Source organism: Onychostruthus taczanowskii, unplaced genomic scaffold, assembly GCF_017590055.1.
Source record: "Onychostruthus taczanowskii isolate IOZ18803 unplaced genomic scaffold, ASM1759005v1 scaffold19, whole genome shotgun sequence".
Lineage (NCBI taxonomy): Eukaryota > Metazoa > Chordata > Aves > Passeriformes > Passeridae > Onychostruthus > Onychostruthus taczanowskii.
In genome coordinates, this window is record NW_024499128.1 from 365,076 (window position 1) to 385,651 (window position 20,576).

Genomic DNA, 20,576 nt, shown 5'->3' on the forward strand with positions numbered 1-20,576 from the left:
ATCCCATTCCTACCCTGCCCAGGTCCCAGGGGAAGAGCAAACACCTGGGGCAGGTGTGGAGGTTCTTCCCTGGAAGTTGACTAGGATTTGTGGTTCAGGAACTTCCCTGAACAGTCTTTGTGCTTGATGGTCTGCGGTGGACTTTTTTCACTCCATGAATTCTCAGATTGCTTCTGGAGCTCATTCAAGCACTCAGCTCCCGTAGCACCCCTAATAAAGTCCTAAAAAGCCATCTTGATAGATGGAGACAGGTAGGATTTATCCTACACCCCCATCACCCCCCAGGAATCCTTCAGGGGAATGCAAGGATCACATTTGTCTTGGCGCAGCCTTCGCCCTGCTCCCTGGAGGGATCTAGGCACAGCTTCATTCCCTGGTCCTGCCATCAGCTGCATCCCGTGCTGGGGAGGGTTGGAAGCAAGCAGGGCCCTAGGGAGCACCCAGGGATCCCAGGGCTGGTGCTGCCCTTCCCGTGCCACATCTGTCACACCCGCAGCCCCCTCCCTCTAGCAGGAACACTGCCACACTCCAGCCCACCCCAGCCCCCGGCCCCGGCACAAACGGACGCGTTGCTGCAGCAAAAGAATCTTTTTTTATTGATGGTACACAGGCACGGCTGACAGCTCATCTGTACTTCTCAGCCAGCACGCTGGCCACGGCCGACATGAACTTGTCGACGGCAGAGTGCACCTCGGGGGTGTACTCCTTACCCAGGCGGGTAGCCAGCGACACCTGCAAGCACTGCGACAGGAACTGCAAGGGAAAACGGGGCTTAGCGTTTTCCACCGCCACCACAGCCCAATGTCCCCATCCCGGTCCCTGTCCCACACCCCCTGTACCCCATCCCCTGCTGTCCACCCTGATCCCCCTCCCCATCTCCTGTCCTCTATCCCCCGGCTCCCATCCCGGTCCCTGTCCCCTGTTCCCTGTCCCTCAGTCTCCATTCCCTATCCCCTGCTCCCTGTCCCCCCATTCTGATCCCTGTCCCCAAACTCCATCCCCATTCCCCATCCCCATCCCCTGCCTGCCTTGAAGTTGACGGGGTCCACACGCAGGTTGTAGGCGTGCAGGTTGCTGAGCTCAGACAGAGCCTGGCTGAGGTTGTCCATGTTCTTGATGGCATTGCTCAGGGCAGTCACCACTTTCTTGCCATGGCCACGGATCTGGTCAGAGCCTTGTGACAGGTCGAAGTGGGGGAAGTAGGTCTTGGTTGGGGGGTAGGAGTGGAACATCCTGGGGGAGTGGGACAGTCAGTGGTGCTGACCCCAGCCGGACCCACCACACTGGCCCCTCCGTGGGGCTCCCACCCCCTCGTCCCCCTCTCCCATGGGGTCCCCAGGCCTGTACCTCCACAGGGCATCGGCTCCGACTTCCTCCTCGGCGCCACCCAGCTTTCCCCAGACCTGCTGGATCAGCTTCTTGTCCTCGGCGGTCAGCATGGTGGCAGCTGGAAGAGTGGGCAGGGGTTGGTGGCAGCAGCACAGCAGGGACGCCTCTTATAGCTGCTAGCACCTCCACCCAGCCTTATCTTATCACACTGAGGGGCGAGGGGATGGCTGGGCCCTGGGAGCGGCTGCAGCACTGCCTTGGGGGCCCCAGATGCCTCGGGGGCCCCTGCCCTAAGGAGGCCCCTGGGGGGCCCAGCTGCCTGTGCTGCCCCACTGCACCAGCCCAGCACCAGAATGGGGCAGGGGGCAGCACCTTGCCAGGCTGCCTCTTGGACAGCAGCAGTCCCAGGCTTGTGCCATGGGTGCCACAGCCTTGACCACCCTGGCTGGCATGTCCCCAAACCTGCTGTTGTGATTCATCATTCTCCATGCATGGGCCAGGGTCCTCCTTGGCTCTGAGGTGTTGAAGTAGGTCCCACAAGTGTTCCATGTTCCCTCCAGACTTTGGCACATCCAGCTCCTCTCTGCCCCAAGAGCCCCATGGCCTCTGAGTAGGAGCCATGGACAAGGCCTCCTGGAGAAATCCAGGCAGGGAACAACCTCCTCTTTGGGTTCATGGTCTTCCCAAAGTCCATCCTGTGATACTTGTCAGTCTTTGACTCCTTCCCTTCTTCCCACCCCAATGTGTGCTCCTGCCTCTCTGTTCTGGGTTGACTACATGATGCTTTTATCCCCAGTCGTCTTGTTCTATCTAACACTCTCCCACAAATGCTGGGAAATCCCTCAGGCCCCATGGTGTCTGGTTATATAATAACAGAATTTTAGAATGATCAAATTATTAATGATGGAAAAGGATCCTCTTAATGGATCCTTAAGGATCCATTATCATTAATAAGATCCTCCTTAAAGGATCCTATTAATGTTGTCTAGGATCCTTGAGACCAACCATTCCTCCAGCACTGCCAAGGCCAACACTAAACCAGCTCCCCAGGAGCCACATCTACACATCTGCTAAATCCCTCCAGGGACTCCACCACTGCCCTGGACAGCCTGTGCCAGTGCCTGACAAGGCTTTCAGTGAAGAAATGTTTCCTAATATCCAACCTAAGCCTCTCCTGGGACAACTTGAGGCCATTTCCTCTGACTCTCACATCCTTCTTTCAGCCTCTGCAGCAAGGGTTTGGTGCAAACACGGGGTAAGGGACACGCCAGATGCTGACCTAGCACGTAAGTCGTGGATTTAAACCTCCAGGTTACCTGACACCAATGGATGCAGAATGCTTTAAAGGCTGCTGTGGTGACATTTAGATGTTTAGAGCCATTTGATGGTCTGAGAGCTTCCACATCACCTTTCTCTCCCTTGTCCAAACACAGTCCCTAGATTCCACGGATGAGGCGAGTAACTGCCACTTGCAGTGCTGGTTCAGGGAGCCATCAGAGCAGGCTGAAGGCTTTGCACCCTCTGTTTCATGCCAGAAGTCTCTGGGACAGGAGCTGACATGGTCCTGTGCTTCAGGTTTTTGGCCAAACTGCCCCAGTAGAAGGCTGATGTTCCAGATTTTGTTGAGCAGCATTTGCACAGCATCAAGACTGTCTCTGCTTCTCACTCTGCCCCCACCCAGGGAACAGATTTTGAGGTGCTGGGAGAGGAAACAGCCAGGGCAGATAGGCCCAGCTAATCAAAGAGGTATTTCATGCCATATAACACCATGCTCAGCAATCAAAGGGAAAAGAAGGGCTGTGAGGGAGTTTTAGGGGGTTATTTATGGTTTTTGCTCATGAACTGGCTGAACATCAGCCTACCCATGGGATGTGGTGAGTGATTGCCTTTGCATCCCCTGTTTTGTTTTCTTGCCTGTGCTTCCACTTAGTCTTCACTTACTAAACAATTATTTCTGTTTGTTTGATCTTGACCCTCAATTGTTCTTGCTTTTATCTTCCTTTGCCCTTCCCCTCATCCCATTGTGGGGGGGAGATGAGTGAGCAGCTGGGGTGCAGTGGCTGCACAGTGGGGTTAACCCACAGAAGAAGCACATCAGATACCACATCCCTACCCCATGGAGAGAGGCACAATGAGAGGACAATGCCCTGCATTGCAATGCAGGTTTGGTTCCCAACAGGCTGGGATGGGTTTTGGATAGGTCCTAGCAGGGTAAAAGACTCTTTCCTGGTCAGCCTGGAGAAAGACTGTGGTGGATATACCTTGGTGAGCAGCTGCAGTCACAGAGCTCCAGCCCATTCTGGGCTTCTGCTCAATGCTATGTTGCTCCCACTGAATGTTATGTTATCCCCACTGAATTGGCACATGAATTAGTATGAGTTCATTAGTATATGAATTAGTACATGAATTTATAAAGTTTAATATTTCCCCGTCCATATTGTGTAGACATTTCAGAACACCCCTGCCTGAGCAGTCAGGTGTGGGCAGAACACACCAAGAGGAAAGCACAGAGACCATAGCTCACATTTGAATTATTTATTTGGTTTTGCAGATGACTGAGCCCCTGCAGCAGGGATTGAAAGAGCTGCCCAGGAAGGGATGATATCCCAGAGCCTGGCAGTAGGGCTGGGCTGTGGATGGGTCTCCCTCACCCTCTGTTGAGGTCATTTATCTGTACTTCTCCGTCAGAACAGAGGAAATACTGGACAGGAACTTGTCCCACGCAGCATGAACTTCTGGGGTGAAGTCACGGGGATAGTGGGCAGCCACGGAGCACAGGATACAGTGGGAAAGCAGCTGTAAGGGAAAGCAGCATGAAATCCATCACAGTGAGTACCAGGTATCAGGGTAGGGGTCTGCAGTGGACCTTGGGCCCAGTGTGCTTGGGGATGACAGCTATGTGTCCCAAACAGGCAGTGCTGCTGCCTGAGATGGGAGTGAAAAAGCAGCTGTCTTTTTATAGGGCAAAAGGCACTGTTTGATCCCACTCCCTCTTCCACGTGTCCTTTCCCTCCTCAAGTGCAACAAAGTGGGACTGCTTATAATTTATTAAAACTTTGTTCAAGACAGGTGATGTAGCTTGATGTGTGAAGCAGATTCATGAATTACACCAAATCCAGCAGAGATTTGAGTCTGTCTAACACAAACCACAGGAGCTCTCTGAGGAGTTCTTTGCCTGCACTGGGCCAGAACTTCCATTAAAAGACCCAATCTCAGGTTAAAAATCATGTGAGAAACTGTCTGTGCAGCACAGTCAGGGATCGAGCTGCCATTAGCCCACATGACCCGTGGTCTCTAATTCTGTGGTGGCAGTTTCCACCCCTGAAAGTCTCTGTGCTCACTCACCTTGAAGTTCACGGGGTCCACCCTGAGGATGTAAGCATGCAGCTCGCTGAGCTTGGCCAAAGCCTTGCGGATGTCATCGATGTGCTTCACAGCTTCCCCGATGGCACTCATGACCTTGGAGCCGTGGCCACGGAGCTGGGCTGAGCCTTGGCTCAGATCAAAGTGAGGGAAGTAGGTTTTTGTCTGGGGGTAGCTGAAGAAAAGCCTGGAGGAGAACATGAGGAAGAGGGTCAGCAGTAGAACTGGAATGAGGTGGTAAAGCCTCAGAACAAGTGCAGTGCAAACCTTCTGCAGGACATGCAGATTAGACAGCAGGTTTATCTGTATGTACTAGAGAAGAATTAAGTGTTAAAAATTATTAAAAACTTACTGCAGTTTTGGGTTTGATTTTGTTTGGTTTTGTTTCTAATAAATAAAAGCCCCAGCTTGTCACCAAATGTCCTGTATTATATTATAATGAAGTTTCCAGGACCTTCAAATGAAAATGAAAAAATAAGAATTTATATGAATGGTATTCAGAATTCTGAAAGGGGTATCACAGTACTTTATACTGAGATGTAAATAGCATTTAAATCACTTTGAATAACATAAAAATTTCTGATAATTTCCAGATCCTTTTATGCTTGCTTAATTGGTATGGACTTTGAATTACTGTGCCATACCTCATGCAGGGGTCCAGCTGCCTTGTTTCCTAACAGTTTGTTACTTAACCACTGGAACAATGAAACCTGAGCATCCAGTGAATTTAGTGGACAGCTATTCTCTTAATGCATAAAAACTGTAAGAGAAAGTGCATCACTTGTACAATAAACCACTTCAAGTTTATCTCCTGACAGGGGTAATGGTGTTTAGGACACTGAGTATGAATGACTTTGAATTCCTCACCAGTGCTTCTGGCTATGAATTCTTCTGTATGGCTATAAGGAGGAAAAAAATCCCCTATTAAATTGTTTAAAAAATCATGGTTTACTGCTAGATTGTGAAGCATTTAGTAGCACAGATATAACTCCTGAAGATTACATATCAAATAGCACAACTCTTCATCAAGCCTCCCTGGTCCCAGCCTGCTCACCCAAGTTCTACATGAGATGCATCCCAGCAGCAAAGCCTCTTTGGAGGCCTGCTGGGGCCTTACCTCTCCAGTGATTCTGCCCCAATGGCATCAGCCTGGGTGGCCACCTTGGCCCAGATGGTGACCACGGCGGCTTTCTCGGCTTGGGTCAGCGTCATTGTGCAGGAGGTGCTGGCTCTGCCCCCTTGCAGTGACCGCTCAGAGCAGGTTTGGACTCACCACCCTGGCAGCCCTGGTTATAAAGGGGAAGGGGGGAGAGGACCTTGGTGCCTGTCCACACTCATTGGTTATTCCAGAGGCCCACTGTGGAGTGGGGGACACTTATCTCCTGAGAAGCAATAGCTACCTTGGCGGGGGTCAGCACACTGTCCTCCTTGCCTGTGGGCCTTATCAGCTTCTTGCTTCTTAACCTGATGGCTGTGTGCTCCAGAGAAATTGTCTGGACAAGTATTGATACATGAACAGAGAGATAATGCTGCAAAATTCCACTGATGAAGCATTAGGACACATCTCTAAGCTGAGGAGCCTGGGGAGGAATCTGCATTTCCTCCCTTGGGTCACAGATGTGAGCACAAGACTCTGGGCCCTCCTGACCCAGACGCTTCCAGCATATGTGACTGCAACATGGGCAACATTTCACATAAAATGCTTTGTAGGTAGTGGTAGGGACAGGCTGGGAGATCTGCAGTGCAGTTCAGAGGAGAAATAAAATCCTGATTTTTTTAGAGTAAGTGCAGATTTTGCCATTTGCTTCAGGACTTCACTTTGCCAGCCTCTTTCAAAGAATTAGGGACTCACTTTACAATTGCTGCCTGTGATAACATTGGTAGTAAGGATTATTTTGGATACACGAATAGAGAGTTTGTGAAATTGAGTATGGTGCTGGAAAAAAGTGTGTGTGTGAGAAAACCCAGTCAGATTTATTTTTTTATAATTGTCAGACTGCACACCTTTGCTTTCTAACCGTGTGTGATCTTACTGTTAGCTGTTGCCTGCACTGTAAAATATCCCTCAGCACTCCAGTTAGTGCTGGCTGTGTTGTGCTGTGTGCTGGACATGCACAAGAGCTCCTGGTCCCACAGCAGATGGTTGGTACCATAAGGGCACGGGCCCTGGCTGGGTGAAGGACCAAACAAGCAAAACAAAGACCAGCACAGGTCTGTAATCACAGATAAGTGGGCAAAGTGTCAAAGAAATACCCTACTGGAGATGGTTGCTGGAGAACCTCTGGCAGTAAATATCCTGCCAGCACATAAAGCAGAGGTAAATCTCTTTGCCATGCTGATAAACTCCAGCAGCCTCAGACATCAGACACCGCTGAGAGCTGGCAGCTGTGCAAAGAGCACTGGCTGGTACAGTCAGAGGGGTCAGATAATGTTCTCTGCCCAAGCAACCCTGCACACTTGTGTGGAGAAGGTTGGTGTGTCTCAGCCAGAGATGTGTCTGCATTCGACAGCAGCACTACCCTCTGCCACAGAGGGTGTTCCCCAGCCATGGTCATCCTGCTAAAGGGAAAGCCCTTCTAGGGATAATGATCCCTGGGTAGTGCATGGACTGGGGCACCTGTGCCAAAGCACAGGTGTCACACAGGAGCGTGCACTGGAGCCCCTCAGGAGCCACGGGGAGCTGTGCTGTGCTGCTGGAAAGGTGCTGGTGGCACCCGTGTGTGTGTGTGTATGGCAGGGATCTCTTCTGTGCTGTAACATGGGCATAGGTCTCTCCTCTCTGGATAGACTCCATAGCCTGGAGGAGTTGATCCATGTGCTACAAAGAGACACCACTCTCCTGGGGCTGTGCCTCTGCCACTGCATCCTGGGCTCAGGAGGGAATGAACCAGCGGTAGGGTCAGAACAAGGGATGGGCTCAGACAGCAACTTCTGTATCCTCTGGTGTCTCCACTTTGCTGGGGCAAGTGGCACTTGCAGAAGGACTCTGACCCACCCCTTGTACTCTGCACTGGGCTCTAATTTAAGCTTCTCTGCATGCCATCTGTCACACAAATTAGAATAAACCTTGGGCCTTCCCAAAAGGCAGGCACAAAGCACTTGGGGCCTCTGAGTCTGCAAGGCTGGCTGCGTTTGGGGATCTTGAATTATCATTCCCTTCATGGAGGCCAACAACTCCTCTGGGATTTAATTTCAGATTGTGTTCAGTGCCACAGCTCCTCCTCAGTCCTCCTGACCATGGGCTGGGTAATTCACTCACTTTAAGAGGGAATATAAAAGTGGACTCATCTGAGACACAATGAGGACAATTGTTTTACCACATGGAATATTATCAGAGGACTCTTTGTATATCTTCCCTTTGATAGTGCCATACACATCCCCTGAAAACCCAGAGCTCACTCTGGCTACACAGGTGCACAGCAGTGCAGTCTCCAGTTCAAAGTGCCACTGACAGCACAGGCAGAGCCAGGCAAGTACAGCACGGTATTCCGTTTATACAACTTCAATGCATGGCAGTACCAAGAGAGGCTGTATTCATCATCCCTTGCTACACACATTTCCAAAACCTGCAGTCTTCCCATAGAAAATTTACTTTGAAAATATAGATGCTGTTGTGAAATATCCATTTACATAATGTTTTTGTCTCCTCCCCAAAGTGCTGCCTCTTATATGTTACATGGCAGTGCTCCAAGCTCTCCTCAGTGAGAGTGCTTTTAATCAGGGGTTACTCAACCAAGCTGTGACCCAGATAAACACAGGGATAAGGCACAAAGCATCAGGACTCCTTCCTATTCTGTGTAACCTGGGAATTGCTCCTCTGTTTGGATTAAGGCTTGTGTGCACACAGAGTGATATCTGCACAGGAGGATTCATCATCACTGAAATAATTATGGAATTTGAATTATTTTTCTGAGAGCTACTCCTGCACTATCTCAAGTGCCAGAGCAGCCAAAATGAGACAGTGGTTTGTTAGAAGGACTCATTGCTCACTCAGGATCAGGGCTGTGCTGGGGATTGCTGTGGGAACAAGCCTGGTGGGAGAAATCTGCTCCTCAACACAATGTGACATGGAAAATGACCCAGCTTTGCATGAACCTCTCAGCCAAATTCCTCATTCCAGTGCTCCAGCTACCAGCTGCTCCAGCTATGGGGTCCTGGCCTCAGGAGTGCAAAGAACTGGACAACATGATTGCTGCTGTTCCTCTGTCACAGGGCCACTAGTGAAGACATGTCCTCTGGGAAACCCCACCAAACCTGCCTTCCTCTCTTGCTGCTACTTCTCATGATGATCCACAGCTCCACTGCAGAATGTCAACCTTTGGGCAGGTCATGAATCTTTGTCAGGAAATCACCAAAGGGGATTTAAAAAAATAAAAATTAATGTAGGTCTTTTTAAATCCAAAATCTGTTCCAAAAGCCAGCTACCAGAATTTCTAATTTTAAACAGCAGAAGCAAGCAACAGACTTATTAGCTAATTGTAAAAGTGGGATTCTAATTTCCAACAGCCCTGATTGTAAATCCAATTGAATGGCATCACTGTGAGATCAGGGATAACTTTCCCCATGGGCCTGTATTATCCACAGGAATTGCCTTCCCCTCAAGGAGAATGCTGTGGATAAGGGGGGGACATATATCTGCTCTAACTCTGAAATATTTGAGGCATATTACATTTTGAAAGTCTGGAAAGTGGAGCCTAAATCCTGGCTTTACTCTTTAATTTCCTACCAGGGCTTGAAGAACTTGCAATCATTGCTTTAAATAACAAGGCGAACTACAAGTAAATGTCTAAGAGCTGGAAACGACAGATAGGCCTACAATTTATTATTTGAGAAAGTGAAATTATATTTTGAAGCAGACACACTGAAATTTTAACATGACAGCCCAGTGCTGGTGTACAGGGAGTGCTCTGCTGTGATAACACGACTGGTGTATAATCACCCCAGGACAACTCTCTCCCCTCAGCATCGCCTTCTCTTGCTCAATTGTTATCACTGGCCTTGTGCAGAATGGCCCTGCAGATTATACCCTGCTGGGCTGCTCACCTCCCTCTTCAGCCACCCATCTCTGTCCTGTGTCCCTGGGGCGACTGCAGAGCAAAACCCAGAGTGGGGATATCTCAGAGTGTCCGAGCATCTAAGTAATGCAATGAAACACAGAAGAATTTGCATAAAACCCCAGGGCATCCTCACATATAATTGCTGATAACTTCTGATTTTGGTTAAACACAAAAAAAAAAAATAAAAAAAAATGAAGGCACCAAGACTGTTGCCGGGGAGTAATGTCACCCTTCCTAATGCAGAGGCAGGAGTAAAAGCACAGGAACCATGAGGCAGGGTGTATCAGAGCTGTGAACATGAGCAACAAGCCCAAGCCAGCCTTTCCATGAGCACGGGGAGCCCCCAGGTCTGACTTCCACAGCTGCCCCCCTGCAGGCACCCTGGTGTCACAGAGTCATTAAGGTTGGGAAAGCCCTCTGCAACCATTCATCTGCAATATTGACACACTGGATTTGGCAGCTCTGATGGAGGCAATCTACTGCCAGACAGTGGAAGAATGGAGAGGGACTGGAAGGGAAGACAGAGGGATTCTCCACCTGCAAATCCACCCTCAGTGGCACCCAGGCTGGCACAGGGAGGGTGGAGATGAACACTCAGCTCCTGCATCCCATCTTTTCTCCGTGGCAAACCCAGGACATGTCATCAGTTCCTCTCCCACTAGGGAAAAAGCATTCATGGCCTCATTCCAACCCACAACAAATTACCTTTGTTCTCCCAATTAATTTACCCTTCTGCTAAGTGTGCAGCACATGTGCAATTAGCTCCAGAAAGGCAGAAATGTTATTTCAAAAAAGTGTTTGAAATGTCCCAAAGAGCCATTGCAGCAGGCTTTACCCAGTGTTCCTTTATTTCCATTCCCACTCTAATTACCAATGAGCCTCCTTATTTAATACTGTCTTATGGCGCTCTTCTTTTCTTCCCAGTTGCTACTAGAAAGTTGCTGATGTGGGGGGAAAAAAAAAAAAAAAAAAAAAAAAAAAAAAAAAAAAAAAAAAAAAAGGGAAAGTGTCACGAGAAGAGTCATGGCAGAGTGAGTGCACTTTGAAAAATCCCTATTCACACACACACTCCAAGGTGTTAGGTTAAACCAGCACTGTGAAACCACCACTAAACCATGTCCCAAAGTGCCACACCTACATGTTCTTTGAAGACTTCCAGGGGCTGTGATTCCACCATTGCCCTGGGCAGTGCCAGTGCCTGCCCACTCTTCCATGAGGATGATAACCCGGGGGGCTCTGGGCGTGGGGGACATGATGAGCCCTCACTGCTTTTTGTTACCAGCTCTCAGGAAAGTTCTGGAGTTAATGACTGAACCGTGTGAAAGCCCACAAATGACCCAAAGTGGCCAAATAACAGCATTGTGTGGTCCAGGATCCAGCAGCCCCTGTGGAGGGATCAGGGGCTGGGGCCACCATGCACTGTCTGGGTACGGGGCTGAACTGGGGGTGCTGGGCCATGCTGGGGCCACCGGGCTGAGCTGGAAGGTGCTGGCTGCAGGCGTGTGAAGCACTGCAATAAACTGGGAGTGTGTGGAACAGGGAGTGGTGTCCATGGCACACTGGGATGGTTGAGACAAAGTAAGTGTCAGGTGCTGGTCTGAGCTGGGGGCACTGGGCTGTACTGGGAACAGGGCTGTGTGTGAATTGGTGCTCTGAGCTGGGGGCACTGGGCTGTACTGGGAACAGGGCTGTGTGTGAATTGGTGCTCTGAGCTGGGGGCACTGGGCTATATTGGGAACGAGCTGTGTGGCCGTGAGATGCTGGTCAGAAGTGGGGGTACTTGCCTGTACTGGGGATTGGGCTGTGTGTGATGTGCTGGTCGGAACTGGGAGCACTGGGCAGTACTGGGAACGGGCCATGGAGGTATGAGATACTGGTCAGAACTGGGGGCGTTGGGCAGCACTGGCCACGGGCCGTGAGGCGCAGGGCCCGGGCACAGGCGGGCCCCAGATACAGGCGGCCCCGGCACAGGCGGCCCCGGGCACAGGCGGCCCCGGGCACAGGCGGGCCCCGGGCACAGGCGGCCCCGGGCACAGGCGGGCCCCAGATACAGGCGGCCCCGGCACAGGCGGGCCCCGGGCACAGGCGGCCCCGGGCACAGGCGGCCCCGGGCACAGGCGGCCCCGGGCACAGGCAGCCCCGGCCGCGCTGTCCCGCCGGTGCCGGTAGCGGCGGCCGCACCACGCGCCGGCGGAAGCGGAAGGCGCAGCGGCCGGGCCCTTCCTGCGGGAAGCCCGAGCCGGCATGGGCGAGAGCTCCAGCCCCATCAGCGTGATCCTGGTGAGCTCGGGCAGCCGCGGCAACAAGCTGCTGTTCCGCTTCCCGTTCCAGCGCGGCGCCGAGCACCCCGCCGCGCAGGACAGTAAGTGCCGACGCCGGGAGCTGCGGCTGCCCCGCGCCCGCAGCAGCCTCCGCCGGGGCCTGGCATCCTCCCGTGGGGGTACCCCACACGGACCTCTCACACCCCCCATGGGGGCCCGGAACCCCCCCTCACATCCTTCACATTGTCCATGGGGGCCTGGCACCTCCCACCTGGCACTCCACACCCCTCACACTGTCTGTGGGTACCTGTCATCCTCCACACACCCCTCACACTGTCTGTGGGTACCTGTCATCCTCCATACACCCCTCACACTGTCTGTGGGTACCTGTAATCCCCCACAGACCCCTCACACTGTCTGTGGGTACCTGTCATCCTCCACAGACCCCTCACACTGTCTGTGGGTACCTGTCATCCCCCACAGACCCCTCACACTGTCTGTGGGTACCTGTAATCCCCCACAGACCCCTCACACTGTCTGTGTGTACCTGTCATCCCCCACATACCCCTCTGTGGGTACCTGGCTCCCCTGACTCCCCCTGTCCATGAGGACCTGGCACCCCTCACAGCTCCCCATGGGACTCTGCTCCTCTCAGCCCTTGCCCTGCAATGCCCTCACTCCCCCCAGGTGCCCTGGGACCCCTCTCATCCATCAGTTGAACCACATTAGTGCCAGGTGTCACTATCCACCTGGTACCTTACCTTTGTCCCCAGGACAGGTGAATTCCGTGGGTTTTGGGAGCTGCAGGGGAAGCTGGAGGCAGGAGGACAAGGAAAGCACTGATTTGGAAGTGATTCAGTAAACACTCTAAGCTTTAACCAGTAATGGATAGGAATTACAAAATTTTAGTCCGTGGCCTTGAATTAGTGTGCTGGAAGAGGTTTAGTTTCTGCTGGAAAACAGGAGCATGGGACTGTTCAGGTGCTGGCACCTCCTTGAGGCATGTGATTTGGGACAGTGCCTGTGGCTGGACTGGGACCAGTATCAGTGCAGGGCCTAAAGGTGCTGCGGGGTGATGGAGCTGTGTGATCTGGGTTGTGTGCTAGTGGCTGTGTGTCGGGAGAAGTTTAACTCCTCTGCTTAGGTTGTGAGTCAGTTTATGAAGAGAGATTCATCTCTAATTCCCTTTCCACTTTTATAGGTGAAATATGAAAAGTTGTTTATTTTGCTGACTGTTTCCCTGCCACCCCCCCTCCTGCTTTTTGTTGATAAAGGATTTCCTTCCTGTGACTGGGAGCATTGTAATTGTCCCAAAACCTGAGCAATAAGGAGGGAAATTGCATTGGTCAGACTTTTACTTTTCACTCTTGAACTGCAAACTGTTACCTGAGTCAGTTTCTGTGAGTGTTTCACTTCCTCCTCTTCATCCCCTGAAGGATAAAAATTTTCTCCTATTTTTTTAATGTTCTTCTGAGTGAGAATAGAAAAACATACAAACACCCATTAAGCAGATTGTTCCTGGGTAAATTTATCTTTGTTCTTTGCTTCAGACAAACCAAGGAGTCGATATGCTGTGAATGGCTCTGGTGACACCACAGAAGATCAAGATGGGGACTCCAGGTAGGAGGGAAAACATTTCTTCTGCCTGAGTTTGAAATGGAGGAGAGACAGCCTCCTGCTCTCTTGCCTCCTAGTCCCTAGGCACATTCTCTTGGACTCTGTAGGAGACAACCTGACAAAAAATGCTTTAATATCAAGTTATGAGCAACTTAGTGCTTAGTAAAGAGGACTGTCTCACCAGGGAATGCTGCTGAATCTGTTGTTTCCTGGGCAAGGTCAGCTATTCTGTGCTCATTAGAAAGGCAATATTACCCTTTCAAAACTAGGAGTATTAATCTTCTGGAAAAATCCCACTTTTCTTTACCTGCCTACTCCTAACTGGATATATTTTTCAGTTGCCTCAACTTCTTCCCTAGCTCATGTAATGGTCTATTGGAATTGCTGTGCACTAATGAATAACTAATTTTGTTTCTCCAGACAGAGCTGCTGTTGTGTCAGTGGAGTGACACAGTGGCTCAAAAGGAAACTGAGACTTCAAGAGAGTTTTTTAAGTACAGGAAATCAGAGGGTAACAAATGCACTGAAAATAGGCAGTGTGGTGTTCAGCATGTGTGTATGTGTGGATGGACCCTCTAATTAGTTTTGTTGAACATTTGAAATCTGCTGCATAATTCTAAATTTATCACTACTAGATAGGAGAGAAATCTGGGAGAGAAAAATTTTGTCTGTTGGCCCATAATTCACTTGCAGATCTTTTTTCTGATATGTATTTTAATCTCCAATATTAATAAAAAAGAGGTAGCTGCTACTCTTCTCTTTTATAAGAGTACTAAGGAAGTAATCATCACTTTGTAAATGTAAGATTGTTGTTGACTTTATGACAGAGAATGGTTTAGCTGAAATTAAAATCACCCACATGACTATAAACATCATCAGTTAATTTTGTTTTCCAGGACTGGGATCTTATGAAAACACATTTTGCTTGCGGTAATTTGTATCTCCTGCCTCTTCTGATGCCTTTGAAACCTTCAAACACAACCTTTGGTTGTGTCCAGTGAGTGCAGTATGGACAGGGCACAGCTGCAGGGGGAGCAAAGCATTTGTGTGCTTGGGAACTGCTGACTGGCTTTTCAGGCTGGGCTGTGGATGGCAGGAGAGCCCAGGGGTTTTGTTGGTGGCTGTTCAAACCCCTGGCTCTAGACTTTCCCTAGGTAGATTAAGAAGGTGTTGGAATGATACCAGCTTCTGTCTGACACTGATTCTTGTTGCCTCTGCTGTTCAGGCAGGTTGGACAAAGCACTTAATGTGTGGCTGTGTTTACTGTACGTTGCCTGTGTTGCTAAATTAGTGTGAGACAATGTGTGGTTACTGCAGTGATGTAGGAAAAGCTTCTATCATTTCAAATGATGGTCAGGTGAGAAAACTGCTGGTGTTTTCCAGAAACAGATTTTTAAAATGAATGTTCTGGCATATAACCCTCACTAAACAAATATTTATATTGCTGCATTGTAGTGACGTCCAGAACAGTGAGCATGAAAGTTCATGCTTAATCTCCTGGTCAGGTATTTCTTTCTAATAAAATATTTTTTTCAGATCTGTCTGTATCTCCCATGCATATAAAAAGGGAAATAGAAGAGCAGCAGCATTTCTGTTGCTCTGAAAGTTTATTTCTTCTAGATGCTGGATATTGGAGTCTAGCACACTGCTGGTTCTGCTTATATGGCTGGGCATCTTCTTTCTGAAATTCAAAGGCCCTTTCAAAATTGTGTTTGTTTCCAGTTTGATTACAGAAAGCTTTTTCCCAGCAGCAGTGTAATCATCACTTTTAAGTCCCCTGCATCCCACACAACTGATGTAGCAGTTAAATGTGTCCTCTTCAGTGGTACCTGCTAGTAGAAGAATGTGCTGATGCATTTATGTACTGAGTGCTGTTAATTTAAATTAGACAAGAGGAGCTTTTTTGGCAAAGTTTGTATTTTTCACTGACTGATGAGGTGGAAAAAATATGCAAGTTTTAAGTACACAGATGCTTCTTCCAGCAGAAGACAAAAAGGCATCTTCAAAACTGTGCAATGGATTGCTCCAGCTTTGATTTGTATCAGGCAATTTTAGGAGTAACAGAAGTTGGTGCCTTGGAATAGAAGAGATTCCAAGGGGAGAGTGGAGGCAGAAAAGTGCAGATCCCCTGGAGGGAGGGAGGGAGATGCACCTTCTTTGTAAGCTGGGAAAGGAAAGAAGTTTTACTTTCATATGCCATGAAACCAATATCATCATTGATTTTTTTCCTCACCAACATTATGAATTTTTGCTTCAGTTTGTGTGTTTCCATTGAAGATCAGGTTGTAGAGACCAGGAATGGGGCAACTGGTTTTGTGAGAGCCATTCCTTCAGTGGCAGCTCCAGCCCTGTAAGATCTTTCTTCTGCAGTGCAGCAGTTCCCTTCCTGGGAGAGAGTTCATCAGCATGAAGTCCACTCTGTTTTCTGGTCGTGATAATTTTTTGCCTGAAATTATCCACAATAAAAGTAATTTATGAGGTGATTTTGTATTATTTTTGGAAGACTTCATCAAGGAAGAGTTGGAAAAAGGTTCCTTTCAATCCCTGCATGTCAGGAACACCCATGGGTGTTTTTAGTGGCACAAAGCAAGGCTGTGGAGTGGGCAGACTGCTAGGTTGAGTTGGTGGTGTATGGCAAGTTTGATAATGTTGTAGGGTTGGGGTTTTCCCAACTGCATGCTCAGTATAAAGGCTATTTGAGATTTATCTTGTAGCTGCAATTGTTCCTAAAGGGTTGAACTCATCCTTTTTTATACTGGATGGCTGTCTTTAATTTATTAGTAATCTAGCACCAATTGTGTCCTAGGTAAGATTTACTGTTGATTTTTCCCCATAGCTATTGGAACCCAGATCAATTACTTTGGAACTGACCTTTCCTAGAGTAGTTGAGGTGCATGTATTTCTTAATGCTCTCAGGAGGGACAAAATTAGATCAGTTTGGGTGCCTTAACTCCATTTCCATGTAGCATATTGGTATAGATAATTGGATTTCTTTTAGCCTCAAGGCTCAATTTCCTGATCATTGTTATGCTTTTTGGTTTTTTTATAGACAATGGCAGCCTATTCATGATAATCCTTCCTCCAGGTTACTGGGGTGTGTTTGCTTGTATTAATTTCTGCTTCATGGAGCTGTGTTTGGGTCTTCAGAATACATATTTTATTTCCTGCTGAAAGCAGGTTGAGCAGCAAAAGTGTTTGAGGTGTGTTGATGGTGGCCATGCAACAAAAAGGTATTCAGAAGACTGTCACTGTCAAAACAAATTGCTTGTCAAGTGTCTCTCTTTGTTGGCTTCTTCTCAGCCTTTCATCATTTGCACTTTTCAAAAACATCCTTCAGTTTCTGAGTGTTTTACCAGGAATACACCCCCTCCCAATGTTTATGGAGATGCCTGCCAGTCTTCTTTCTTTCCCCTGAAAAAATATGAGGCAATTACTCCTCTGAAGCCATAAAATAATGCTATGTTAAATTGGTTTGAAATAGGTTTTTTTGTGGTTTTTCTGAAGGTGGTATAGCCAGCAAGCAAATATTCTAATGAGGAGGCACGTATAGTAACATATGTTACAGCAGACTCTGCATTTTTAGTAGCAGAGCTAACTGGAGGAGTTTTAGCAAATTTAGCAAACACTTCTGTTATAAAACCCCAAGTTACTGACAAACAAGGGTTTGAATGTCCCTTTCTAACAAACAGTAGCTCTCCTGTGATAACATTTGTTTCCTCTGTCCCTCTTTCACTGGACTCCAGTGTTCTTCCTTGTATTTGTTCTGAAAGGCTTCCTTTCTGTAAGCCTGTGCTTTTCCATTCATCCACCCATTCCTTGAAACACCCTTCCTGTAATGTCACCCCATTGTGTAGTTTGTCATTTAGGCTCTCTAGGTACTCTTTTCGTCGTCACTGGCAGAAATCTGCTGTGTTTTGTATTAGGTAATTGTTGGAGGTTTTCAGTTTGCCTCCCCTTTCTCACGTGGGTTAGTAGAAAGCTTTTATCAGATTCATTTTTAAGTACATTTATGAAGTTGTTTCAGGAAATAAGTCCTTTTTTAATCTTAACTGGGGGGAAAAGTGGCAGTTGGATGTTAAAATGGAAACATTGTGATGTAAAAGTGAGTACAGGTGCTAACTCAGTCCTGCTCTGTACACCTGTTGTAAAGAAGGGTTTAGGATTCTTTGCCTTGAAAGCTTTTGCAGTCTCCTATTCCTAAGTTGTGCATACTGCCTGGGGCACAGAGAGGGGCAGAGAAGGATTTCAGTGTGCTGTGAGTCTGGCCAGCCTTGTGCCTGCTGTGAGGATCCCTGCAGGAGCAGTGGTGGCTGTGTGTGCCAGGCCCTTCACAGAATCCTGCAACAAACACTTGGCATCCTCTTTTCCTAAGTCTTGTGGGTATGGAAGCACTAGAACCAGCTGGGAAGAGCTGTGGGTTGTTTGGGGCTGCATGGGAGGTTCTTTGGTGGAAATGATAGCAACAGTCTAGGAAAGAAACTGAGGTTTAGAATCTGTCTAAATCAGGCTGCAGCCTCTTCTGTTTCTCTTAAGGTAAGCATGAATTAAAAAGTGCCATGGAAATCAGCTCCATAAATTATTTGTACTGTGGGAAAACACATGGCAGCAGCAGCCACTGCTAGTGCAAGGACTAAATTACCTTAGCCTCTGTTCTCCATGTTGTCAAACAGCCTGCAATATGTCCCTGGAATTCACCTTCCATTAACTTTAGACTCTCCTCAACAGTTATATTTCCTTTACAGGAGTTTAACCCTTAATAGTTCATCCTTGTTTTTAATATTATCTCTTTTTTTTTCTCTTTTGTATTTTGTGTACTTGCCTCGTTTATTTTCTTTTGTTGTGTTTTGTTTTGTGTTTATGGCCATGTTCCCATTTCAGAGACCAATGTCCTCTAACTGATGAGCAATTGGTTTCAGGGTAAGACCAAACATTCTAAACAATCACCTTTGTCTAGAATGGCTTTCTTTTCTCACCATCCTTTTAATTGTGCTTTTGTTTCTGGTTTCTGTTTTACACTGAATGATGAGAAAATCATATGCTAAATCACAGTGTCTGTAGGATATGTATTGCTAAAGGTTTGTGCCAGGATAATTACCATGGTCGTACTAACATTTCTGTGCTTCCTGTAGGGAATCCAGAATGGGTGTGGCACTGTCCCTTCTGTGAATTGGGAAAAGCTGGGAGGCTCTGGGAATGCAGCAAGTATAGCCTTGGCATTGTAATTATTCCAACAAGGAGCCCTAAATCAAATTGTTTTCTGAGGAGAAATGGCTTGAAAGTACAGATCAGTGAGTAATCTATTTAATCCCAGGGTAATGATGGAGAGCTCTTTAGAAGACCACGTTTGAACAGCTGTGTTGTTTGCTTGTCCTTGGTGCCCCACTCAGCTGAATGGGATGGTTACAAACAGAGGGAAAAGTGCTTAACTCAGGGCCCCAGAAGGAAAAAAAAAAAATAATGCATCTGTAGTCCCTGCTTAACATAAACCTCACCTACATACTCCGATCCTGTTCTGAACTACTTCAAAGAAAAATTCTTAATAAAAACCTTGCTCTGAATTTCTGTGGCATATAAAAAGTTACAATCCATTCTTGGGGGAAAAATGAATTCATGTTTGAATCTCTTCTTTTCAATGTGCTGTTGCTATGTTGTGCTCTGGAGAGGAGTGGTAGAATATTTCGGACAAATCAAAGCTTTTGTTTATTGTATATTCTTTCTGCCTGCTGAATTCCTTAGTACAGAAGAGGTTTGCTTCCCCCTGGAATTCACAATGCTCAGACTAATCTCGTAAAAGGAGAAGGGTTACTGCCCAGCTGCAAAACCTAATCTGCTTCTAACAAACTCTTGGGCTCTGAGAAGTCAGTGTTTTTAGGTCATCTTAACATACCCCAAAGATGGGAAAATGTGTTTTGAAATAAAGTAAAAGTGTTATTTTCTAAGATGAGGTGACTAATTGAAGTAATGGGAATAACACATGTGCTGTTTCTCAATTTCCCTATTGTCCTGAGGCCTAAGAAATGTCAAAATTATGTAGAGCACTGGGGGTTAAAAAAAACCCCAGTTTTTGCAGACAGCAAACCTATAAATCCAGGCTGTCAGAGGAGGAGAATGGGGCTGGAGTCCAGATGATTCTTGGGAGAGGCTGTGGTGATAGGAGGTTTGCCTGTGTCAGTATTCTGTCCCTGAGCATGTCCTCTGGCTGCAACTCAGTACTTTCCCAGACACAGAAGACCCTGGTACTGAGAAGATCCTGAGGATTTTCCAAAATCAGCCTTTTTATCTCTTCCTCCCCAAAGAGCCACATGCGAGGTAGGGCAGACAGGGCTGTTGGTATCAAGAGCTCCCCTGGGAAACTGCTGAATTCCTTCCTTTAGCACCACATTTATCTGTTAAAGGATCTGCTGGTGTAATTCCTTGTGGAAGTTACCAGAATGATCAGTTTATCAGCTCCCAGGTATCCTTTGCCAAGGCTGGAGGAGGGAAGGGTAACTAATTTCTTACCAGGAAGCCGACATTTTCTAATTTGCCCTCCTTCTCTCTTCACCCCCCCAAAACATATGCTCCTTTTGGATCCATTGCTGTTCCCATCTTCCTGGCTCCATGATGAGCCTATTAATGAGCTGCTGAACAGGGCAAAAAGAGGAGGAGAAGCTCACTACTGTCATAGTGACTTTTTTTTTCTATTTTGAATGTGATCTCCAGGGACTGTCAGTCCAGGTCCTCTTCCAGCACTTTACCCTTTCCTCCCAAACTTCCCAAGTTGTGTACCCCAGTGGCTGAGGAGCATGGGCCCCAGGAATCTCTGGCTAGTCTCTGCTTGCCCTTAGCTTGGAGTTTGGAGCAGAGCAGCCAGGAATTTAGAAGTTTGTACACAGCTGCTCCTTCCATAAACCAAACATAAGCAGCGTGCTGTGGTCAGAGTGACCTGTTTGTACAAGCACCAAGGGCT

At 47.9% G+C, this 20,576-nt stretch overlaps 3 protein-coding genes across 8 annotated transcripts in view; 1 reads left to right on the plus strand and 2 right to left on the minus strand.

Moving 5' to 3' along the window:
• Positions 1 to 573: 573 nt before the first annotated feature.
• Positions 574 to 1,508, minus strand: LOC121334345 (hemoglobin subunit alpha-D). The gene is made up of 3 exons (XM_041401392.1): positions 1,348 to 1,508; positions 1,029 to 1,233; positions 574 to 753 (listed from the first exon to the last, which is right to left on the minus strand). The coding sequence occupies exons 1-3, from the start codon at positions 1,437 to 1,439 to the stop codon at positions 625 to 627; spliced, it is 426 nt and encodes a 141-aa protein (XP_041257326.1). The 5' UTR covers positions 1,440 to 1,508; the 3' UTR covers positions 574 to 624.
• A 2,301-nt stretch (positions 1,509 to 3,809) lies between these two features.
• LOC121334412 (hemoglobin subunit pi) lies at positions 3,810 to 5,955 on the minus strand. The gene is made up of 3 exons (XM_041401545.1): positions 5,810 to 5,955; positions 4,675 to 4,879; positions 3,810 to 4,125 (listed from the first exon to the last, which is right to left on the minus strand). Exons 1-3 carry the CDS (start codon positions 5,902 to 5,904, stop codon positions 3,997 to 3,999), a joined length of 429 nt encoding a protein of 142 aa, XP_041257479.1. The 5' UTR covers positions 5,905 to 5,955; the 3' UTR covers positions 3,810 to 3,996.
• A 5,942-nt stretch (positions 5,956 to 11,897) lies between these two features.
• NPRL3 (NPR3 like, GATOR1 complex subunit) overlaps positions 11,898 to 20,576 on the plus strand; it is a 41,548-nt gene continuing 32,869 nt past the window's right edge. Inside the window, exons 1-3 of one of the 6 annotated variants that reach the window (XM_041401532.1) lie at positions 11,898 to 12,111; positions 13,561 to 13,630; positions 18,506 to 18,544. In XM_041401532.1, the coding sequence (XP_041257466.1) occupies positions 11,994 to 12,111; positions 13,561 to 13,630; positions 18,506 to 18,544 (227 nt within the window). In that variant the 5' untranslated portion in view covers positions 11,898 to 11,993. Of the gene's footprint in view, positions 12,112 to 13,560; positions 13,631 to 18,505; positions 18,545 to 18,782; positions 18,916 to 20,576 lie in introns of those variants that run through there. The other 5 variants (XM_041401527.1, XM_041401528.1, XM_041401533.1 and 2 more) reach the window with 5 other exon arrangements.

Coding starts and splice junctions, on each gene's coding strand:
- LOC121334345 (XM_041401392.1), bottom strand. CDS start 1,439: ATGCTGACCGCCGAGGACAAGAAGCTGATCCAGCAGGTCTGGGGAAAG. Junction 1,234..1,347: donor GGAGCCGATGCCCTGTGGAG/GTACAGGCCTGG, acceptor CCACTCCCCCAG/GATGTTCCACTCCTACCCCC. Junction 754..1,028: donor TGGACCCCGTCAACTTCAAG/GCAGGCAGGGGA, acceptor TTTCCCTTGCAG/TTCCTGTCGCAGTGCTTGCA.
- LOC121334412 (XM_041401545.1), bottom strand. CDS start 5,904: ATGACGCTGACCCAAGCCGAGAAAGCCGCCGTGGTCACCATCTGGGCC. Junction 4,880..5,809: donor GGGGCAGAATCACTGGAGAG/GTAAGGCCCCAG, acceptor GTTCTCCTCCAG/GCTTTTCTTCAGCTACCCCC. Junction 4,126..4,674: donor TGGACCCCGTGAACTTCAAG/GTGAGTGAGCAC, acceptor TTTCCCTTACAG/CTGCTTTCCCACTGTATCCT.